The sequence below is a fragment of the Musca domestica genome, unplaced genomic scaffold (genome assembly GCF_030504385.1).
Source record: "Musca domestica strain aabys unplaced genomic scaffold, Musca_domestica.polishedcontigs.V.1.1 104, whole genome shotgun sequence".
NCBI lineage: Eukaryota > Metazoa > Arthropoda > Insecta > Diptera > Muscidae > Musca > Musca domestica.
The window spans coordinates 1,531,306-1,551,950 of NW_026712121.1; the positions used below are offsets into that span (position 1 = coordinate 1,531,306).

A 20,645-nucleotide genomic window follows, 5' to 3' on the forward strand; every position below is an offset into this window, starting at 1 on the left:
TGGAATATTGCGATAATTTTAACAGCTGCCGGACGAGTGGCTTAGAAATGACAGCAGTCTGACGTTGGTTGCAGTCTTTTCATCTCACCCTGTATTTAAAAGAAAATATATTTAGAAGTATTTCAATATTATTTGACTTATTTATTTGTAGACTTCTTTGTCCTCATATGCATAAATTCAAATATTATTTCACTATCACTTAAAACTAAGGTATCTCATGCTGTACATCATCATCATCAATATACAGACTGATTATTATTTTACATTTTTTGTTGCCTCTATTGGGTTATTTTTGAATTCAAAAAGAAATAACCTAAAAAACACACATGTTCCTTTATTTAAAATAACAATATAATGTTCAAAATATATGTAACCAAAAGTCTTCAAAACACGTTTTTGCTTTAGGAATCTCAAAAAATTGGCTAAACAAATTACTCATTGTATTTAGTTTATTATTTTTTTTACAACAAAACGAAAACGTAAACGATGAGAACAAAATCCAAAATCTGTGATATTTGATTATTTAGTTAAAAAACGTATTTTTTTTATTTTCATAATTTCTACATTGTTTTTTAATAGTTTAGGCAGCAACACTTAAGGCAAATTATCCGTAGATATTTTTTTCACAAACAAAAACAACTTGAATCAAGTAGCAATAATTGAAAGAATATAAATTTTGTAACAAAAAAAAATATTTTCTTCTCTGTTTCATTTCCATTCAAAAAATACCCTATCTTATATTCGATAATTTTCAGAAGAGAACATAAAACCCCCCCCCCCATATCAATTAATTATAATATAGGCAAAAAAATCAAAAATTATATATTAGTATAAATAGTTTTCATAAGCTTAAATTAGAAATGATATCGTATATTAATATTTTATTACATTTGCTTATAATTAAAAAAATAGTAGCACAATCCATCACATACAAACATTTGTAACAATTCACCCACCCACCTTTACATCACTTGGTATTTATTTTATTTGTTATACCCTCAGCCATATGGCTGCAGAAGGCATATATCATTTGATATGGCCAAAACGTGGCGAAATCGAAAGAAGAGTTTTAAACCCTGGGTCCCTTTGCACCAAGTCCGTTTCAAGACATTTACCGTTATTTTTTACCCTCAGCCATATGGCTACAGCGGTTATATATAAACTGCCAAAACGTTCCTCATCGAAACAACGGTTTTAGAACCTAGGTCTCTTCGATCTGAAGGGAGTATCCGATTTGGTCCAAACTTTGTACATCGTAATATTATTATCAAACTTAGATGGAGATCGGAGATGGGCCATATCGGTCAACTCCTTCTGGTACCTCCTCACACAAAACGTTGAAATTTTCAAAGAAAATATTTTACTGCACAGAAAGAGAAACGATACTCCGATTTCGCTCCAACTTTGCAAATCCTAATATTTGCATCAGTGCTAGGTCAGGTGTGAAAATTGACAATATCGGTCCACTCCATCAAGTACCTACCCCATAAAGGGATAATTTTAAATAATTATATCTCTTATAAAATGTGATATAAGAATCCGATTGTCTTCAAATTACACACATCACAATACTTTTGTAAGTCCAAGATCTGGTGTGAAGGTTGGATATATCGGTTCACTCCCTCTGGTACCTCCCCCACAAAGGATCAATATTTTGTATATCCGATAAGCTAAAAACGCGAAATCAACATCCGATTCAATTCAAACTTTCCACATCTCAATATTTATATCAACGCAAGTTCTGTCATAAAGGCGGACCTTTCCTTCTGGTACTGCCCCCACAAAGGGCCCAAATTTTGAATAACCATAACGAACATAAAATCCGAAATAAGCATCAAACTCTCTTCCAATTTCACACATCCCATTATTTCTGCCAACACAACATCTGCTGTGAAGATGGGCAATATCGGTCCACTCCATCAAGTACCTACCGCATAAAGGGACAAAATTTTAAATAATTATATCTCTTATAAAATATGATATAAAAATCCGATTGTCTTCAAATTACACACATCACAATATTTTTATAAACCCAAGATCTGTTGTGAAGATGGGATATATCAGTCAACTCCTTCTGGTACCTCCCCCACAAAGGGTAAAATTTTTGAATATCCAAGAAGATCATAAAGCGCGAAATTAACATCCGATTCCACAAACAAACTTGGTACATTTCAATATTTCCATCAACACAAGATCTGTTATAAATATGGTAGAGATCGGGCCATTTCTTCTGGTACCTCCCTCACAAGGGGTTCAAGATTTTGAAAAATAAAACTCTCAAAGAAAGCGAAATAAGCATCCAACTCTCTTCAAATTTCACACATACAAGATCTCTTGTGAAGATGATATGTATCTGCGAACTCCTTCGGGTACCTCACCCACAACCGGTCACAATTTTCAGTACATTTGTCTGACAAGTCAGCGATTCTTTACAACATGCTATATCTAATCATTTCTCTCAACCAAAAACCTGAGATGGACATGGAATTTTTGATTTCGCATAAAATTGAATATAAATGTTCGATTTTCTTGTAATTTTGCCAATATCAATATTTGTATCTGTATTAGATGAAGTATAAAAATGAAGAGGGTCAAAAATTTGAATAATCATAACAAAAAGTCAAAATATATTTAAATAATCGAACAATGGCTGAGGGTATACATCTGTTGGCAACACTGGCTGATATTTTTTTAACTTGTTTTTTTTTTTATTAGTTTTTAAGTTTGTATCAGTGAAATATATTGTTAAAATACATTGTGAAAATATAACAATTCAAAATCAAATTTCATTTGAGAAATACAATTCTGGAAATTTTCCTGCAATTGTTTCTGTAGATCTTTAATTATTTCAGATATTTCACAAACAAAAAGAAAATCATAAGAAATTAGTTTATTTTGTGATGAGAAATAACTGAAAACGAAAGTAAAGCTTAAATTATATTTAAAGCGTTGTGAATTTATTAAAAACAAATTATTTAAAAAATAACACACACAAACACAAAAGGTTGTATTATTTTAACGCTGACTCTATAAAACAAAACTACGAAAGAATTGTTCACAAAATTGTCAAGGGGTCTTCAAATTAACGAAAATATGTGTATTTTTGTTTATGGCCCCGATTTGACAAAGTGTGAACACACATTTTCAATAAAAGAAAAACCACACACACACAATGTACACATATCTCCAGTGAAAGTGATGGATATCACTCTAATGATGTGTTTTGTTTTTTTTTTTTTTAAAGAAATAATATTTTTATTTTTTTTTCTTTAAATAACATAATTTTTATTTATCAAACTTTTAACAGAAATATATATAAATCTATGTGTATATTATTGCAATATTCAATACAATATCAAAATAATAATGACAACAAACAACAGTATTAAAAAAGCATTTAATGACTTCAATTTGTATGCAACAAAAAAAGAAACATGTATGTATGATGTTCTTTTATTTTAATCAAAAAGCAAGTATTTACTAAGTAACATTTTAAAATAACAGACGAATAATGCATAAATTTTATTTAAATTTGCTTAATTGAAAACAGAAAATAAACCATGTATTTTTAAAAACATTTTCTTAATCTAAATAATAACCATGTATTTCGATAAACCATAATTTTATTTCCAACTTAATTTTTTCCAGGTAGTTTCAGTCAAAAAACGCAATTAATTTTTGTTCTCAATAAATCCGCGATTAAAGTGCATTTTTGCCGTTTGAAGACAATGAAATGTTCATGGAGCTTGACTCAGAATTTTCAACATATTTCGTATATCGGAAGATATTTAGCAAATTTTAGATAATAATGGGATCAACGTTAAAAAAAAGGTAAGAGTCTATATCTCGTATCTACAAGTTAGTAATCTGCGGTTCCTGTAGTTTATTTTATTGTAATTCTGTTGTAAATCCAAAAATCTTACTCTGCAGTAGCCTCTGATTATATCCAATGTGATTCATAGCTTTAGTTTATATTGAAAGAGCAAATTCTGCTCCTTCTATTACGAGATAGTTTGACTAGTTTTATGGATGCGCTGGAGTCTTCACTCGGAGGCCTTTGGCTTATTGTATTCATCCTGGGAAAAATAATTAGAGATGTAATAGAAGGGAATATAGAAAATAAAAGAAAGGGTTTGAAAAGGTGTTTACTAGGTTGGTTTGGCTAGAAAGGAAATGTTTTTAGCAAACCTACAGGTTGAGAAAAAAATTCCAATAAAGTCAAACGCCATCATTTTTACATTTTTTTTTTAAATGTTATTGAATGAAAGCAAAAATTGCCGGAAATAGCATTAACTTTTAGAATAAGTTTAGATTTGTTCGAGTTGGTCACCTTTGGCACGAATTATGGCCTTCAAACGGCCAATAAAACCGTCACACGCTGTCCGAATGTCGCAGGGCATTATTTTGGCCCATTCCCGGCGAAGCGCTTGCTTGAGGTGATCGACACTTTGGTATTTTTTAGTGTCAACCTTGCTTTCCAAAATACTCCAAACACGGATTGGTATCCGGAGATTTTGGTGGCCATTGTGCACTGGAAATGAAACGAGGAACCTCATTTTGTAACCATTCTTGAGTGGAGCGTGCTGAGTGCGATGGTGCTGAATCCTGTTGCAATGTCTAAGGTCTGCAGCCAAAATGTTTGCGTGTCTAAGGCTTTAATACACCCTCTAGAATATTTTCGCGATAATATTCGGCATTTATTTTGATGCCACGGTCGATTAATACGAGCGGAGAGCGACAATCGGCTGTTATGGCGGCCCCAACATCACTATGGCCGGCGCTTGAGTTCTGGTGGCCAACCGAAGGTGAACATTTTTAGCTGACTCTTTGGCAAGTAAACACGATCATTTTGTTTGTTTAAAAACTGCTGGCCAACGAATGTTTTCTCATCGGAGAAACCCGAAATCGGCAGTTCACCACTTTCAGCCAAGCGAAGCAACTCTTTAGCTCTTTTGACTCTATTTCCTTTCTGTTGCGGTGTAAGTTCTCGCACTTTTTGGAATTTCAATGGCTTTACCACGAGCTCATTTTTCAATATTTGCCGAATGGAGTATTGCGATATGTTAAGCTCACGAACCATTTTTTGGGTTTCGATCAAGTCGCTTCTTTACTTTTCGAACCATTTCTGCTGATGTTGCTGTTTTCTTTCGTCCACTTCCTTGACGTCGGGCTACGCTACCAGTATTACGGTAACAAGTAACTAGCGATGGTACGAGACACAAAAGATTTATTCACATTTAAATGCTGGAGTGCTATCGTTAGAGCAATTCACGCTTGAATTCGATCACGAGTAACATTTTTGCTGGAAAATTCTCACCAAAATGCTTTTGTACGCTTGTAAACAATATAATGAGCCGTCACTGGAATAATTGCAGTACCTTAAAGTTTGCTAATAAATTATTTTACTTTAATTTATTAATGTTAATAGTAGTCTTCGGAATTAGGTTGATAGGACCGTTAAAAAAATTGTTGTCTCATTAACTTATCAAAGTTTAATGTAAGTCTTTTCCGGCTTCTTATTTACACGTGTGCTCAAAATGTATGAATACAATTTTTAGGCAGGAATAAATATCTTGTGGACTTTCTTTTAGGTACCATAATGCCTCTTTGCGTAAAATTTATGCTGTAACTTATATCTACCTTTACGAATTAAACGTAGAATGAGCCAGACATTTTAATGCCTGATATCACCTATGGTCTTGAGGTTATTTCAGGTACTTTTAGTATATACCTTAACAAACTTAAGTTCTCTTAATACTATTCTTACATTTGTCTATAATGTTCATAGAAGAAGCTACATATCTGAGTAGCAAACTGATTCCAAATAAAGTTACGGCTTAGGGATATACGTAACAATTCAAATGTTTGAAATTAACGGAAAATGACTAAAAACAATTGAAATCCATCAGTTACATTCCTAACACTATAGCAAATAATTTTTTGAACTAAAATAGGGTGTTCGTAGAAACTCACATAGAATTTCTCTCAGTGCTGCAAGTAATCTCCTCACCCTCCCTTTTAATTGTTGACATAAACGTCAACAGTTAGTAGAGCACTAAGCCCACAATAGAAATGAATAAAAGAAAAGATAAAATTTAACAACAAACTAGTGGCGTTTGTGTGCAAAATTAAATGTATGAGGAAGGTAAAAACTAAAGCGAAAAATAAATAAACAACGCTCAAACAATGAATCAAACTGAATGGGCGAATAAGAGTAAAACGTAGAAATAAAAACAAAATAACAAATGAACGACTTCTCTCACTCCCTAGAAACGAGTTGTATTTGTATTTACTCTCCCTCTCTATTTATGTGTATCATGCTCTTTACAGGGAGCAGAGTGTTGCCAATAGGTTTTTGTCTTTCCTTCACAAATACAAAAATGTTTCCCCCAAGAATTATACATCTTCTTCTTCTATATTATGTCTCAAAAACCGCTGGACAGATTCCAGAAAATTTCCAAATATACAGGGTGAGATGAAAAACTGCAACTAACCTTAGACTGCTGTCATTTCTAAGCCACTCGGCCGACAGCTGTTAAAATTATTCAAGTGTTTACAAGCGTACAAAAGCATTTTGGTGAGAAAAAAATTTATTCGTAATGGAATTCAAGAGTGCTAGTTTGATTTCTTTATATTTTTGGCTGGAAAAGCACAAGTTGCTATCGTTAGAGCACTCCAGCATTTAAATGTGAATAAATCTTTTGTGTCTCGTACCATCGCTCGTTATACTGGTAGCGTAGCCCGACGTCAAGGAAGTGGACGAAAGAAAAAAGCAACATCTGCAGAAATGGTTCGAAAAGTAAAGAAGCAACTTGATCGAAACCCGCGACGCACTGGCCGAGAGCTGAACATATCGCAATATTCCATTCGACATATGTTGAAAAATGAGCTCGGGATAAAGCGAATGAAATTCAAAAGTGCAAGAACTTACACCGCAACAGAAAGGAAATAGAGCTAAAGAGTTGTTTCGCTTGGCCGAAAGTAGACTATTGTGTCTGGAGTATTTTGGAAATCAAGGTTGACGCTAAAAAATAGTGTCGATCACCTCAAGCAAGCGCTTCGCCGGGAATGGACCAAAATACCGCAGAGCAATATTCGGGCAGGGTGTGACGGTTTCGTTGGCCGTTTGAAGGCCATAATTCGTGCCAAAGGTGACCAATTGGAACAAATCTAAACTTATTCTAAAATTTGAATAACTTTTGCTTTCATTCAATAAAATTTAAAAAAAAAAAAAAACAAGTAAAAAAGCTGTAAGTTCGGCCGGGCCGAACTTTGAATACCTTCCACCATTTGATACAAATTTAAGAATCTTCAAAAAAAAAAAATAAATAAATAAAATCCCTTAAAAATCTGTTAAAATCTTGAAAATACCTAATGTAGCCGTATATTAGAGTCTATACGACGATGTGGACCTGCATAGGCAACTTTTGTCACAAGCTATTACAATATTCAAATGCGAAACTTGAAAAAAAAGGTTTATAATGCACAGGCAATTTTCTGTCATAGGCTGCAATATCGAACTTCACGAACTTCAAATGCGAAATTTGAAACAATTCCGGTAAATAATGTCGCTAAAATCATCAAAATACCGAATATCGGAGGGTACCGTTATATGGGAGCTATATGAAGACGTGGACCTGCACAGACAATTTTACGTCATAGGCTGTAGTATTCATTACGAACTTCAAATGCAAAAGTTGAAACAATTCCGGTAAATAATGTCGCTTAAATCATGAAAATAGCGAAGATCGGGGGGTACAGTTATATGGGGGCTATACGAAGGCGTGGACATACATGACCCATTTTCTGTTTTATGCTGTAGTATCTATTAAAGACGTCAAATACCAAATTTGAAACAATTCCGGTAAATAATGTCGCTAAAATGATCAAAATACCGAATATCGGGGGTACCGTTACATGGGGGCTATACGAAGACGTGGACCTACATGACCCATTTTCTGTTTTATGCTGTAGTATCTATTAAAGACGTCAAATACCAAATTTGAAACAATTCCGGTAAATAATGTCGCTAAAATCATCAAAATACCGAATATCGGGAGGTACCGTTATATGGGGGCTATACGAAGACGTGGACCTACATTTTCAATACCAAAAGTCCCGCAGACATAGTACACATTTGAGTAAAATTTTATCAACCTAGTTCATTTCGTTCGGAAGCTAGAGTGATTTCCACAGACGGACAGACGGATAGACGGACGGACATTGATAAATCGACATAAAATTTTATGCTGATCAAGAATATATATACTTTGTGGGGTCTAAAATGTATATTTCGAGATGTTACAAACGAAATGACAAACTTAATATACCCTCCATACTATGGTGGAGGGTATAAAAAGTAAAACTTATGGCATTTGACTTTGTTGCAGTTTTTTTTTTAATCTCACCCTGTATATCCACGGCAAGGAAACTAATTATTCACTTAACATTATAATATTTCATGGAGGGTATACAAAGTTACGCTCTTTCCTTATTTTTACTAGTTTTGTTTAAATTCCTGATCAAATCCCCAAGTAAACGATTTGCATTTTTCTTCCCCATTGAAAAAAACAACCTTTTTTGGGGAAAATTCCTCATTATTGGCAACACCGACTACATTTGTATTTACTCCCTCTCTCTTTTCTTCTGCTTCTATTGCTGTTCTCCGAGAGAGGCAATGAGCGAGCGCAACAAAAACAAAATCGCCAACCATCAACAATGTACCAAACAAAACAAAAAACAACCGAATGAAGGGGCCCAACTCAAATCCCATCCGAATACACCGCATGACAATCAGTAATTTTTCGATATTGGAGCGTATTACAACGTTGTCCGTCGTTCTGGTGGATTGTTTTTAGTAGTGGTTCAGTGCTGAGTGTGATTCTTTTTTCTGTTTTTTGTAATATCGAGTTAATTGAAGAAAAAAACCAACGCAACAAAGTAAAACAAAACCATATTCAATATTATTGCAAAGATTGTTTGTATTTCTTGTGTGTACAAAAGAAGCGGATTGAAAAAAAAGCAACAACAAACCTTCGACTATTAATAACAATAATACTAACAACAACAAACTCAACTGCGAAAAAATAGTGCAATTAAAACCAATCCAAACAACCAAACAAAAGATACTTTTTGGTATTTGGAATAAACAAACCTCCTCGCCACCAAAAACGAAAAAAAAGAATCTCAACAATTTTTATTATTGTTCTTTAATAAATATTGGAAAATACCTGCCACAAAAATAAACAAATCACTCGAAAAACAAAGAATTAAAATTTTTGCATTCATTTATTACAACCAAATAATGAGAATTTCCTTTTGAATTAATTAAGGAAATGGTGTGTTAGTATTTTTTTCGGTTCAGAAATTTATTGGATACCACTTGGTAGAGCAGTGAAAACCAAGAAGGAGGAGGAAAAAGAAGCAAAAGAAATCCAATACAATGTTTATGACCCCCCACCTAAATATTATGTCATGTTGTCTCGATGTGTGTGTGTGTTTTAGGTTGTTGTCTCCCCCCTCCCCCCTCCCCCTAGCCCAACCACTAATGTCTTATTTTAGTTTTTCAGTTTTTTCCATTGTGCAAGGGTTGCTATTTATATTTTACATGGAATCTAATGATTTCACGTCGTTTACTCAGAGGTGTTCGATATATTTAAGCAAATTCAGTAATCAAGGATGATAATCTGCTCTCGCATAGAAAGAATTTAGTGGATTTGACGATTGCAATCGAGGTCCTAGCCAAAACAAATAAATATACCTATTAAATGATCGTAACTCTTGAGTAGTTTCTAAAGATATAACGCAGGGTGAGATAAAAAAAACTGCAACAAAGTCAAACGCCATAATTTTTTTTTAATTTTATTGAATTAAAGCAAAAAATGTCGGAAATAGCGTCAAATTTTAGAATACGTTTAGATTTGTTCGAATTGATCACCTTTGGCAGCAATTATGGCCTTCAAACGGCCAATGAAACCGTCACATGCTGCCCGAATGTTGCGGTGTTTTGGCCCATTACCGGCGAAGCGCTTGCTTGAGGTGGTCGACACTTCGGTATTTTTTAGTGCCAACCTTGCTTTCCAAAATACTCCAGACACAATAGTCCAACGGATTGGAGATTTTGGCGGCCATTGTAAGCTGGAAATGAAGCGAGGAACCTTAATTTTGTAACCATTCTTGGGTGACGCGTGCTGAGTGCGATGTGGGTGCCCAAGGCATTAATACACCCTCCAGAATACTTTCGCGATAATATTCGGCAATTATTTTGAGGCCACGGTCGATTTATACGAGCGGAGAGCGATTATCGACTGTTATGGCGGCCCTCGCCATCACCATGGCCGGCGCTTGAGTTCTGGTGGCCAACCGAAGGTGCACATTTTCAGCTGACCTCTTTGGCAAGTAAACACGATCATTTTGTATGTTTACAAACTGCTGCACAACGAATGTTTTCTCATCGGAGAAAAACAAATCTTTAGATCTTTTGAGTCTATTTTCTTTCTGTTGCGGTGTAAGTTGTTGCACTTTTTGCAATTTCAATGGCCTTACCCCGAGCTCATTTTTCAATATTTGCCAAATGGAATATTGGGATATGTTTAGCTCACGAGCCATTTTTCGGCCACTTCGACGCCGGTTTCGATCAAGTCGCTTCTTTATTTTCGAACCATTTCTGCTGATGTTGCTGTTTTCTTCCGTCCACTTCCTTGATGTCGGGCTACGCTATCAGTATCACGGTAACGAGCGATGGTACGAGATACGAAAGATTTATTCACGTTTAAATGGACCCGGGACCCCACATTTTTGAACCAAAAGTCCGGGTTCAAGACCCGGGTTGTACCTGGATCCACTTACCTGATATATATGGGCAGTATATGTATCGTTGGAAGGCTTATAAAAATAAAAAATAGTTTCCCGAAATCAGGATAAAAATACTTAAAAAAATCCGCTGAAAATGCCGATATAATTTTTAAAATCCCAAAATGTGGCTAAAATTGTCAAAATACCGAATATGGGGAGGTATTGTTAAAGAGGGTGACACGAAGACGTAACATATACATAAATATTAGCCATTTGGTGCACAATAAAGCTGATATCGGATACATATAGGAGCAATATCCAAATCTGATCCGATCATTAGGACTGACCAATGCCATTTGGTGCACAATTAACCCGAAATCGTTTTAAGATATATATGGGAGTTATGTCAAAATTTGAATCAATTCTTACCAAATTTCAATAGGGTTCGATCAGACCCAAACCGGAAATTTAATGCTAACCGAAGTGTTCTGACCATAAATATTTTGTATGGGAAGTACCTGAGTCTTCTTGTCGACAAAGTCATGAGCAATAATTTCAGACATTCAAGTCGTTTCATACGTCATCAGTCTGAGGTACTAGTAATGGCGCCCAATCGACAACTTCGTATACACTTCCAGCTATGGCTACTGAGTTTGCTGAATTTGGTATTTTCGGGCGAATATTATCCAAATATTAATGATGGATTTTAAAATGGATAAAGGGATTACGAATAAACCTTTTTTCAGAGGAAGTTTCACTCCTGCAAAGAACCTGAAAATGAAGTCCGAGAATTAGGAGTAGCCGTAGATCGATATTTCAAAGTTACTATGCCTCCATATTATGGAGGATGGTTACAAATGGATTGCACAATGTTTATTTTAATACCAAGAAAAACAGAATAATCAAATATTTTGTTCGACAGATATTCGGTCAAAAGGAACATATCTAATGAGAGAATTAAGAAGGTGGCCTCAAATAGGGAATGGGAATCCTATTTTCTATGCAGTTAAGGTAAATTACAGCCTTTTGATGATGGTAAACTTGGTTGTCAGATAGGCTTACTGGCCGATATGTAGGCTATGGAGAAGACCTAGAAATCTTCAATTGTCTAATTAAAAATCTGAAAAAAATAACCCGAAAATACAATTTTGTTCGTTTCCAAAAAGAAAGAGTTGCCAAAATTCTATCACAGCTGTGAATGAGAAATCCATAGAGGAAGGTTATAAAAGGATACGAACACTATTGAAGAGAAAATGTGAGAGAGACGGTGCAGTGTAATACACGTTTTCACTTCCTACGAGCATTAATTGTATGTATAAGAATGGAAGGGGAGAGACCATCAACGGAGAATAGAAAAATTATAGAGTAAGGTTGGAAAAAATTACAAAAAGGATAATAAGAGAGCGGGAGAGTCAAAGAGAACATTAGATAATAATAAACCCTGGATTAGTAGTAAAATTGTATTGCCAAAATGTAGATAACTTCGAAAACCGAATAATGGAAAGGGATGTAAACAACAAAATATTCGAGGCGAAAACATTAAAGCAGAAATAAACACGCAAAACAAATGAAAACAAAATTTCCCAAACAAAGGAGAAAAAACAATTGAAATGTCTAAGAAAAACAACATAGCTATGTACGATGGAAGCAATATTTATTTTTATCATTTATTTTAAATATTTTGGTATATTTTCTCCAATGAAAATAAAAAAACAAGACCTTAGTATAATCATTGTGTTCTTTTTGCAATATTTTATTTATATATTTTTTTAGAAAACTCTAAGTCAGAACAATTGCGTTTTATTTAAAATAATTAATGGCAAAATGGTATCGAGCACTAAATGACGTTTCTGTTTCTTGTTCTTGTTCTTCTTTTGCTTCTCATTGTTCAGTGATTGTTTATTGCCTTGTGGTGTTTCGTGTTGCGTTTCTTTTCCTTCTTTTCAATTTAAATCGAAAGTTTATTTGCATTATGTGCCATTACGAATCACCCGGCCACAACAATGTTGCTGCGGATTTGTCATTGAATACAAGAAGTCGATTAATTTCATTGCCCCCTTTCATTCCTTGTATTCTTTTTTTTTCATTACCATCGTTGGTAAGGTCAATAACTTGAGGGTGGTGGTGCGGAAAAACCTTGCAAAACGCTATTTAAATCACAGGTAGTGTTTTGGTTATTAAGAAGGAAAAAAAGTTTGGTTTAGAATTGTTGGCTGTCAAAGCATCGGGCTGCCCGTAAATTGTTATTTTGTAGTTTTTTTTTTCTGCCAAAGACAGTATATTCCTAAAATTCTCTGATTCCGAGGAATCTTAATCCGAAAATTGGCAAATGTGTGGAAGAGGCGGGAACTTGCACCCTCTATTTAGGTTTCTTTACGATATAAACATTAAAAACACCAAAACAGGTGTCTTATTTTTTATACCCTCCACCATACAGGGCATGGAGGGTATATTAAGTTCGTAATTCCGTTTGTAGCTCATCGAAATAATAATTTTTTTAGACATAATAAAGTATATATGTTCTTGATCAGCGTAAAATTCTAAGACTATTAAGCCCTGTCCGTCAGTCCTTCTGTTGCAATCACACTAGAGTCAAAACAAATACAAATAGGAAGCTACAATTTTGCAAAAATTAGTCTTTTGTCTGCAGGCAGATAAAGTTCGAAGATGGGCTATATCGGTCCACGATATGTCCTTCTGAGCACTTTACCTCCTGGAAGAGTATTGTCTACATAGGTCCACGATATCGTATATCCCCCATATAACGGTACCTCCCTATATTCGGTATTTTGATGATTTTAGCTACACTTTTCAATGGAATTGCCTAAAAATTCTTACCAGAAGTTCACTCTAAGCACTTTACCCCCTTGAAAAAATAGCCCACATACAACGGTAACCCCCGATATTCGATATTTTGACCGATGTTCGTCCGTCCGTCTGTCTGGCTGGCTGATACGTACGATAACCCTCGAAGGGAGTATCCGATTTGGACCAAATTTGGTGTATCGTAATATTATCAAATTTAGATCGAGTTCGGAGATGACAATGTCGGTCCACAAAGCTGTATCCGATTCCATTCATACTTGGCACATCTTACTATTTCTATCAACATAGGATATTTTATAAAGATGGTAGAGATCGGACCATTTCTTCTGGTACCTCTCTCACAAAAGGGTCAAAGTTTGAATAACCAAAACGGTTATAAATTCCGAAGTAAGTATCCGGTACTCTTCATATTTCTACTAACACAAGATTTGCTGTGAAGATGGCACATATCGGTCCACTGCTGCTGGTACCTACCCCAAAAAGGGTCAACATTTTGAATACCCAAGAAGCTCATAAAACCCGAAATTAACATCCGATTCCATTCAGACTTGGTACATCTCAATATTTCCAAGATTTTTTATGAAGCTGGTAGAGATCGGAAATTTTCTTCTGGTACCTCCCCGACAAAGGACCAAAAATTGGTATAACCAAAACGATTATAAAATCCGAAATAAGCATCCTGACATTATTTTTACTAGTACAATATCTGCTGTAGAAAAATTGGATATATCGGCGCACTCCTTCTGGTACTTCCTCCATAAAGGGTTGAAATTTTTGAAAAGCAAAACTCTCATAAAATGCTTTAGAACCATCCAACTCTCTTCAAATTTCACACATCCAAACATTTTTGCTAACGCAAAATCTTTTGTGTAGATGATAGATATTTGTCAACCACATCTGGTACCTCACCCACAAAGGGTCACAATTTACAATACCTATATCTGTCATAGCTTGTGAAAGTGATTCTATATAACTTTCTGTACCTAAATATTTTTCTCAACCAGAAATCTGAGATGAATAAGGAATATATCGGAATTTATGATTTCGTATTAAATTGGATATAAATGTTCGATTTCCTTTAAATTTTGCACATACCAATATTGAACTGTGTTAGATGAAGTGGAATATTTCGGTCCTCTGGTACCTCACGCATATTTTCATATTAAAAAAGGGACAACTTGCACATGTCTCATAAAAATTATAGGAAGTAGATGATATAGTTAAAATATGACACGATTTTATCAGACTTATGTCAGATACGAATTTGACAATATTGGCCAACTGCTTCAGAACCTCTCCAATAAAGGGTCAGCAGTTCAGCATAATTATAACTTAAGGCTGGGCAAAAACCGACTTGTACTATTTAACTTGTTCTTTCAGGTTTAGATGTCATAGTTACTCCATAGAGAGCCAATTTATTGATAAATTAAAATTGCATGCAAAGGGACGGTAATATTGGTCCTTCAATGGCATACCAAAAAAAAACTGAGTTCTCCTATCTGCCGACAAAATCGCCATGTTGACATCACTGAATTCATTTAACTCTCATCATAATCTCTTTTTATTCCACGCATTTTCTCTCTCTCCCTCCCTCTCGCTCTTTTATTTTAAATAACTGTTGGTATCCTCTTTTGCTCATTGCCAGTGTTTTCAGTTGAGTTTACCTTGAGCTTCTCTCATTTGTTGCTCGACTGTTTAGTTGTAAAAAAAACTTGTAAAACAAAAATAAATGCTCAGCGGTGTCCTTTGACCAAGGATAACAACATTAAATGACTAAATTGATAAAAAAGGAATAACATGAAAACCCCCAGTGTTTACACTTTAACCTTTTGCGTAAAGAGTACGCATCGCGTAAACTCTTGTCAATATTTATTGGGTGTTTGAAAAACGATTTTGAAAGGATTTCAAGGAAAGGACTATTAAGGGTGTTGTGTTGTTAAAATGTATTGTCCATTAGAAGATGGGGGGCAAACATTTATTTATATATTTAAAAAAAAAAACATTGCTCTATTGCATATTCATGTCGATGAAATGACACATTTGTTGTGTGTGTGTTTTGTTTTTTCATTTTTGTTTTGGTGGGGCTAAACTTGGGCCTTTTCCGTTTTAAATATTTCATATTTTTTGCGTTTTTGGTAAAGTGCCATTTGAAAGGAAAAGAAATGAATAAAACACCCAAAAAAACACACTGCGAATTCACATGACGTGTGGTGGTGGTGGTGGCGGTGCTGATGTCGATGTTCTTTTGGGCCGCCAGTCGATGACGATGAAAATGCGGATGGTGAGGATTTCCCCTCGTCCAACGAAAAAAAATTTGCAAATTTTCAAAAATAGAAAGGAAAACAAAATCACAACAGCACGAGACATCAAACAAAATAGACAAAAATACAAAAGTATGGCATTAGCAGGAAAAAAAAAAAAGAAAAATTGGAACATGCTTCTTCTCTTCTCCTCGCCTGCAGTTCATTCAGACGCCAAAAATATTCCCCCTCCCCGATTTTAAATGGCTTTCGAAAATCTTGTCCCATTGATGAAAGAAAAAAACAATTTCTTTGTGACGTTGTATATTTTGGAACTGTTTTTCGCGTGATCTTGTTGTTGTTTTATTATTATTGTTGTTGTTCATTTAAAATTCATTTTGTTTTGTTTTTTCCCAGCAGAACGTGTAAATTCAAATGGGGTTTAAAAACCGACAAAACAAATAAAACCTTGAGAAAATCAAAGAAAGAAAAGTGATTTGTCCAAAACATCTTGTCTCAATAATATTTATTTTATTGTGAAAAAATATTAAAAACAAAACAAAAGAATAAGAAAACAAGTCAAACCAAAAAAAAAAAAAAAAAAAAATCAGCACAATAATATTTTGAGAAAATTTTGTTACAAAAAATTTCCCCAAGAAATTAATTCATAAAACCGTCAACATGCAAAGGATAAAGGCTGCTATAAACAATCGCTTACAGTTGGATAGTAAGTGGCAACAGCTAAAGGAGTTACCCAAAAGTCCAGCATTCCAGGGGACTGCAGCTGTACTGGTCGCCGTGGGATTATTAACATGGTAAGTTAAAATTGTATTTATGTTAAAATTATGAACAATAGGTGCATTTTATTAACATTTGATGGCATTTGCTTGGATCCCAAATTATATCGTTTGATATTTGCGGAAATTAGCCTTCGGTAATCCGTCTGTATTAACAAAGGTATAAAACAATAAAAATGCATTAGCAGTTTGATATTAGAACATAGATGGTCAATAGGCGACCAATGGATCGGTCCCGAAGGTGAAATCAAATGTTCACCGAACTCGCCTCTCAATAAGTCCATTCTTACAAGTGCTGCGTCGTATGCGGCTCCGCCTTCTTGAAATCACATGTCATGCAAGTTAGGTTTTTAAGCTTTGGGCAAAAAAAAAAGAAATAAGGTTTCATTCCCTCGGTAGTGCTCACCATTCGCACTTATGTTATGATTTGCAGCATCTTTGAAAAAGTACGGTCCAATGAGGCCTCAAATCCATAAATCGTAACAAACTCTAACATTTGCAATACTTCAGGATGATCTTTACTCCAAAATCTAAAATTCTGCTTATTTACAAACCAATGTTTATATCCTCAGCCATATGGCTAGAGAGGGTATATATCATTTGATACGGCCAAAACGTGCCTCATCGAAATAACAGTTTTAGACCCTAGGTCTCTTTGGACCAAATCCATTTCAGGACATTTGGAGTCGATCTAGAGATGTGCGTCCGTCTGGATGGCTGGCTGATGCGCATGATAACTCTTCAGTATCCGATTTGATCCAAATCGTCCATCGTAATATTATTATCAAACATAGATCGAGTTCGGAAATGGACAATATCGGTCCACTCCTTCTGGTACCTCACCCACAAAAGGTGGAAATATTAAAAAAAATATATATGATACTCCACAGAAACAGCAAGGATAATCCGATTAGACTCCAAACTTTGCAAATCCTTATATTTGCATTAGTGCTAGGGCCGGATGCGAAAATGGACAATATCGGTCCACTCCATCAAATAACTCACCCACAAATAAATTATTATCAAACATAGATCGAGTTCGGAAATGGACAATATCGGTCCACTCCTTCTGGTACCTCACCCACAAAAGGTGGAAATATTAAAAAAAATATATATGATACTCCACAGAAACAGCAAGGATAATCCGATTAGACTCCAAACTTTGCAAATCCTTATATTTGCATTAGTGCTAGGGACGGATGCGAAAATGGACAATATCGGTCCACTCCATCAAATAACTCACCCACAAATGGTCAACATTTTGAATAGTTATAAATCTTATAACATCCACTCCTTCGGGTACCTCCCCCACAAAAGATCAAAATTTTGAATATCAAAACACGAAATTAACATCCGACTTCATTCGCACTTGGAGCATCGAAATACTTCCATCAACACAAGATCTGTTATAAAGATGGCATTCCTTCTGCTACCTCCTCAACAAAGGGTCAACATTTTAAATAACCAATACGATTGTAAAATCTGAAATAAGAATCTAGACCTCTTAATATTTCAGACATCCCACTTTTTCTATAAACACAAGATCTACTATGAAGATGGAATATATCGGTCCACTCCTTTTGGTACCTCCCCCACAACGGGTCAACATTTTGAGTATCCATGTAGCTCATAAAACGCGAAATTAACATCCGATTCCATTCGGACTTGGAGCATCGCAATATTTCTATCAACATAAGATCTGTTGTAAAGTAGGGAGGGATCGGACCATTTCTTCTGGTACCTCCTCCACAAAGGGTTTAAGATTTTGAAAAACAAACGCTCAAAGAAAGCGAATAAGCATTCAACTCTCTTCAACGTTCACACACACAAATATTTTTACGAACACAAGATCTGTTGTGAAGATGGTGAGGTACCCATTCTGGTATCTCACCCAAAAAGGATCGCAAATTTCAATACTTTTATCTGTCATAACTTGCTACATCTTGTACCTCACGCACATTTTAAGATTGTCTAAAAATTATCACTTGTCTCATATAAAGTGAAGGAAGTAAGAAATATAGTCCGAAACTGTCACGTCGCAATATTTATATCATATTTATTTAGATCCAATACGAAATGGTCACTATTGGCCCATTCCTTCGGAAACTACTCCATAGAGGATCAAAAATTTGAATAATCATAATAGAAGACGAAAAATATTTAAATAATAGAACATTGGCTGAGGATATACATCTGTAGGTTAAGACGACTGATATTTTTGACCTTGTCCAAAAGTGTAGTCTTAAACTAGTATGTTTCTCTAAAAGAAAACAAGTAAATACCACGCGGTCAACACTTTTTATAAGTGTGTATTTTTTACTTGAACGCCCAGGTATACTTGAACCCGGGATATATTGACTTTGCATTGAGCAGTGGAGACCACTAAATAATTTATACAACGATGATAAACTGAGGGCATATTTCGGTCGCCAAAATTAACACTGACACCAAAATTAACACAACAGACCATGGCCCAGTCTATTTTGGAATGAATTGAACAACATTAAATATATCCTTGTTTTGAGAATTAAATGTATTATGTTTTTAGCATTAATTAATTTTCGTAATTATTTACTTACATCTTATTAAATTTAAATATTATACCATGAATCACATTTTTTTTTTTAAATCCACATAAATAACCCACTCCTTAAAAAAATCAAAAAATTGTGGTTACAATATTTTTTTTTTGCCCATCTCACACATTATTGAAGATCTCTTTGTGATGTCAACATTGTATTAACTGTATCTTCCATTTGGCCATTAGCCAGACTTTTGTCCAAAAAGAATTTTCCGGAATTTCTTTTTTTCCTATTCATGGCGACACATGTGGTCCGGCTGTTGACTTTATTAACAAGCAATATCATCATCATGCACAGATGAATGTACCGCTGAAGACACGACGCATTTACATGTTTTTCTTTGCATTTTCGCTTTTCTTTCAAAGAATTTTGACTGTATGCAAAAAAATTGTTTGATATATTAGGGTGGAGAGGAAGATATTCTACATATTTGTAGATTTTCATTTAAATAGATGCAAATTTTGAAGGTGTACAGATCTTCTAGGAGAAGATCTCCCAAAGAAAAGAAGAAGATCAAGGGAAAATATACAGATCTTTAAAAGAATATCTACGATAGGGGATCTGCAGATTTTCAAAGCAAGATCTACAAGGAGAGGATCTCCAAATCTTTAAGGAAAGATCTACATATCTTCAGGTGAATATCCCCAAATCTTCAAGGGAAGTAGATCTTCTTTTTAAGATCTATATTTTTTCACTTAAAGATCTGTAGATCTGACTTTGAGGATTTATTGATCTTCTCGTAAAGGTTTATGGATCTCCTCTTGGAGATCTGAGAATTTCTCTTGAAGATCTGTAGATTTTCTCTTGAAGATCGTTGACCTTCTCTTGAAGATCTGTAGATTTTCTCTGTGGATCTTCTTTAGAAGATCAGCCGATCTTCCTTTTAAGATATGTAGATCTTTTCTTTAAGATCTTCCTTTGAAAATCTGAAGATCTTCCTTTGAAAATCTGTAGATCTTCTTTTGAATATTTGCGGATCTGTACATCTTCCCCTGGAGACCTCAAAGATCTTCTCTTGGAGATCAGTAGATTTTCCTTTGTAGATTTATAGATCTTCCCTTGAAGATCTCTACATCTTCCCTTGAAGATCTTTAGATATTTTCTCAAAGATCTCCAGATCTTCTCTTGAAGATCTCCAGATCTTCTTTTGAAGATCTCTAGATCTACTCTTAAAGATCTCTAGATCTTCTCTTGAAGATATCTAGATCTTCTCTTGAAGATCTCTAGATCTTCTCTTGAAGATCTCTAGATCTTCTCTTGAAGATCTCTAGATTTTCTCTTGAAGATCTCTAGATCTTCTCTTTAAGATCTCTAGATCTTCTCTTACAGACCTCTAGATCTTCCCTTGAAGATATGTGGATCTTTTATTGAAGATCTGTAGATCTTCCCTTGAAGATATGTGGATC

At 34.7% G+C, this 20,645-nt stretch overlaps 1 protein-coding gene across 2 annotated transcripts in view; it reads left to right on the forward strand.

The window, feature by feature from the left end:
• Window positions 1-8,972: 8,972 nt before the first annotated feature.
• Window positions 8,973-20,645, forward strand: part of LOC101901423 (uncharacterized) — a 53,540-nt gene continuing 41,867 nt past the window's right edge. The window contains exons 1-2 of one of the 2 annotated variants that reach the window (XM_059128395.1): window positions 8,973-8,990; window positions 16,281-16,675. In XM_059128395.1, coding sequence (XP_058984378.1) covers window positions 16,542-16,675 — 134 coding nt within the window. In that variant the 5' untranslated portion in view covers window positions 8,973-8,990; window positions 16,281-16,541. Of the gene's footprint in view, window positions 8,991-16,277; window positions 16,676-20,645 lie in introns of those variants that run through there. The other variant, XM_020036973.2, reaches the window with a different exon arrangement.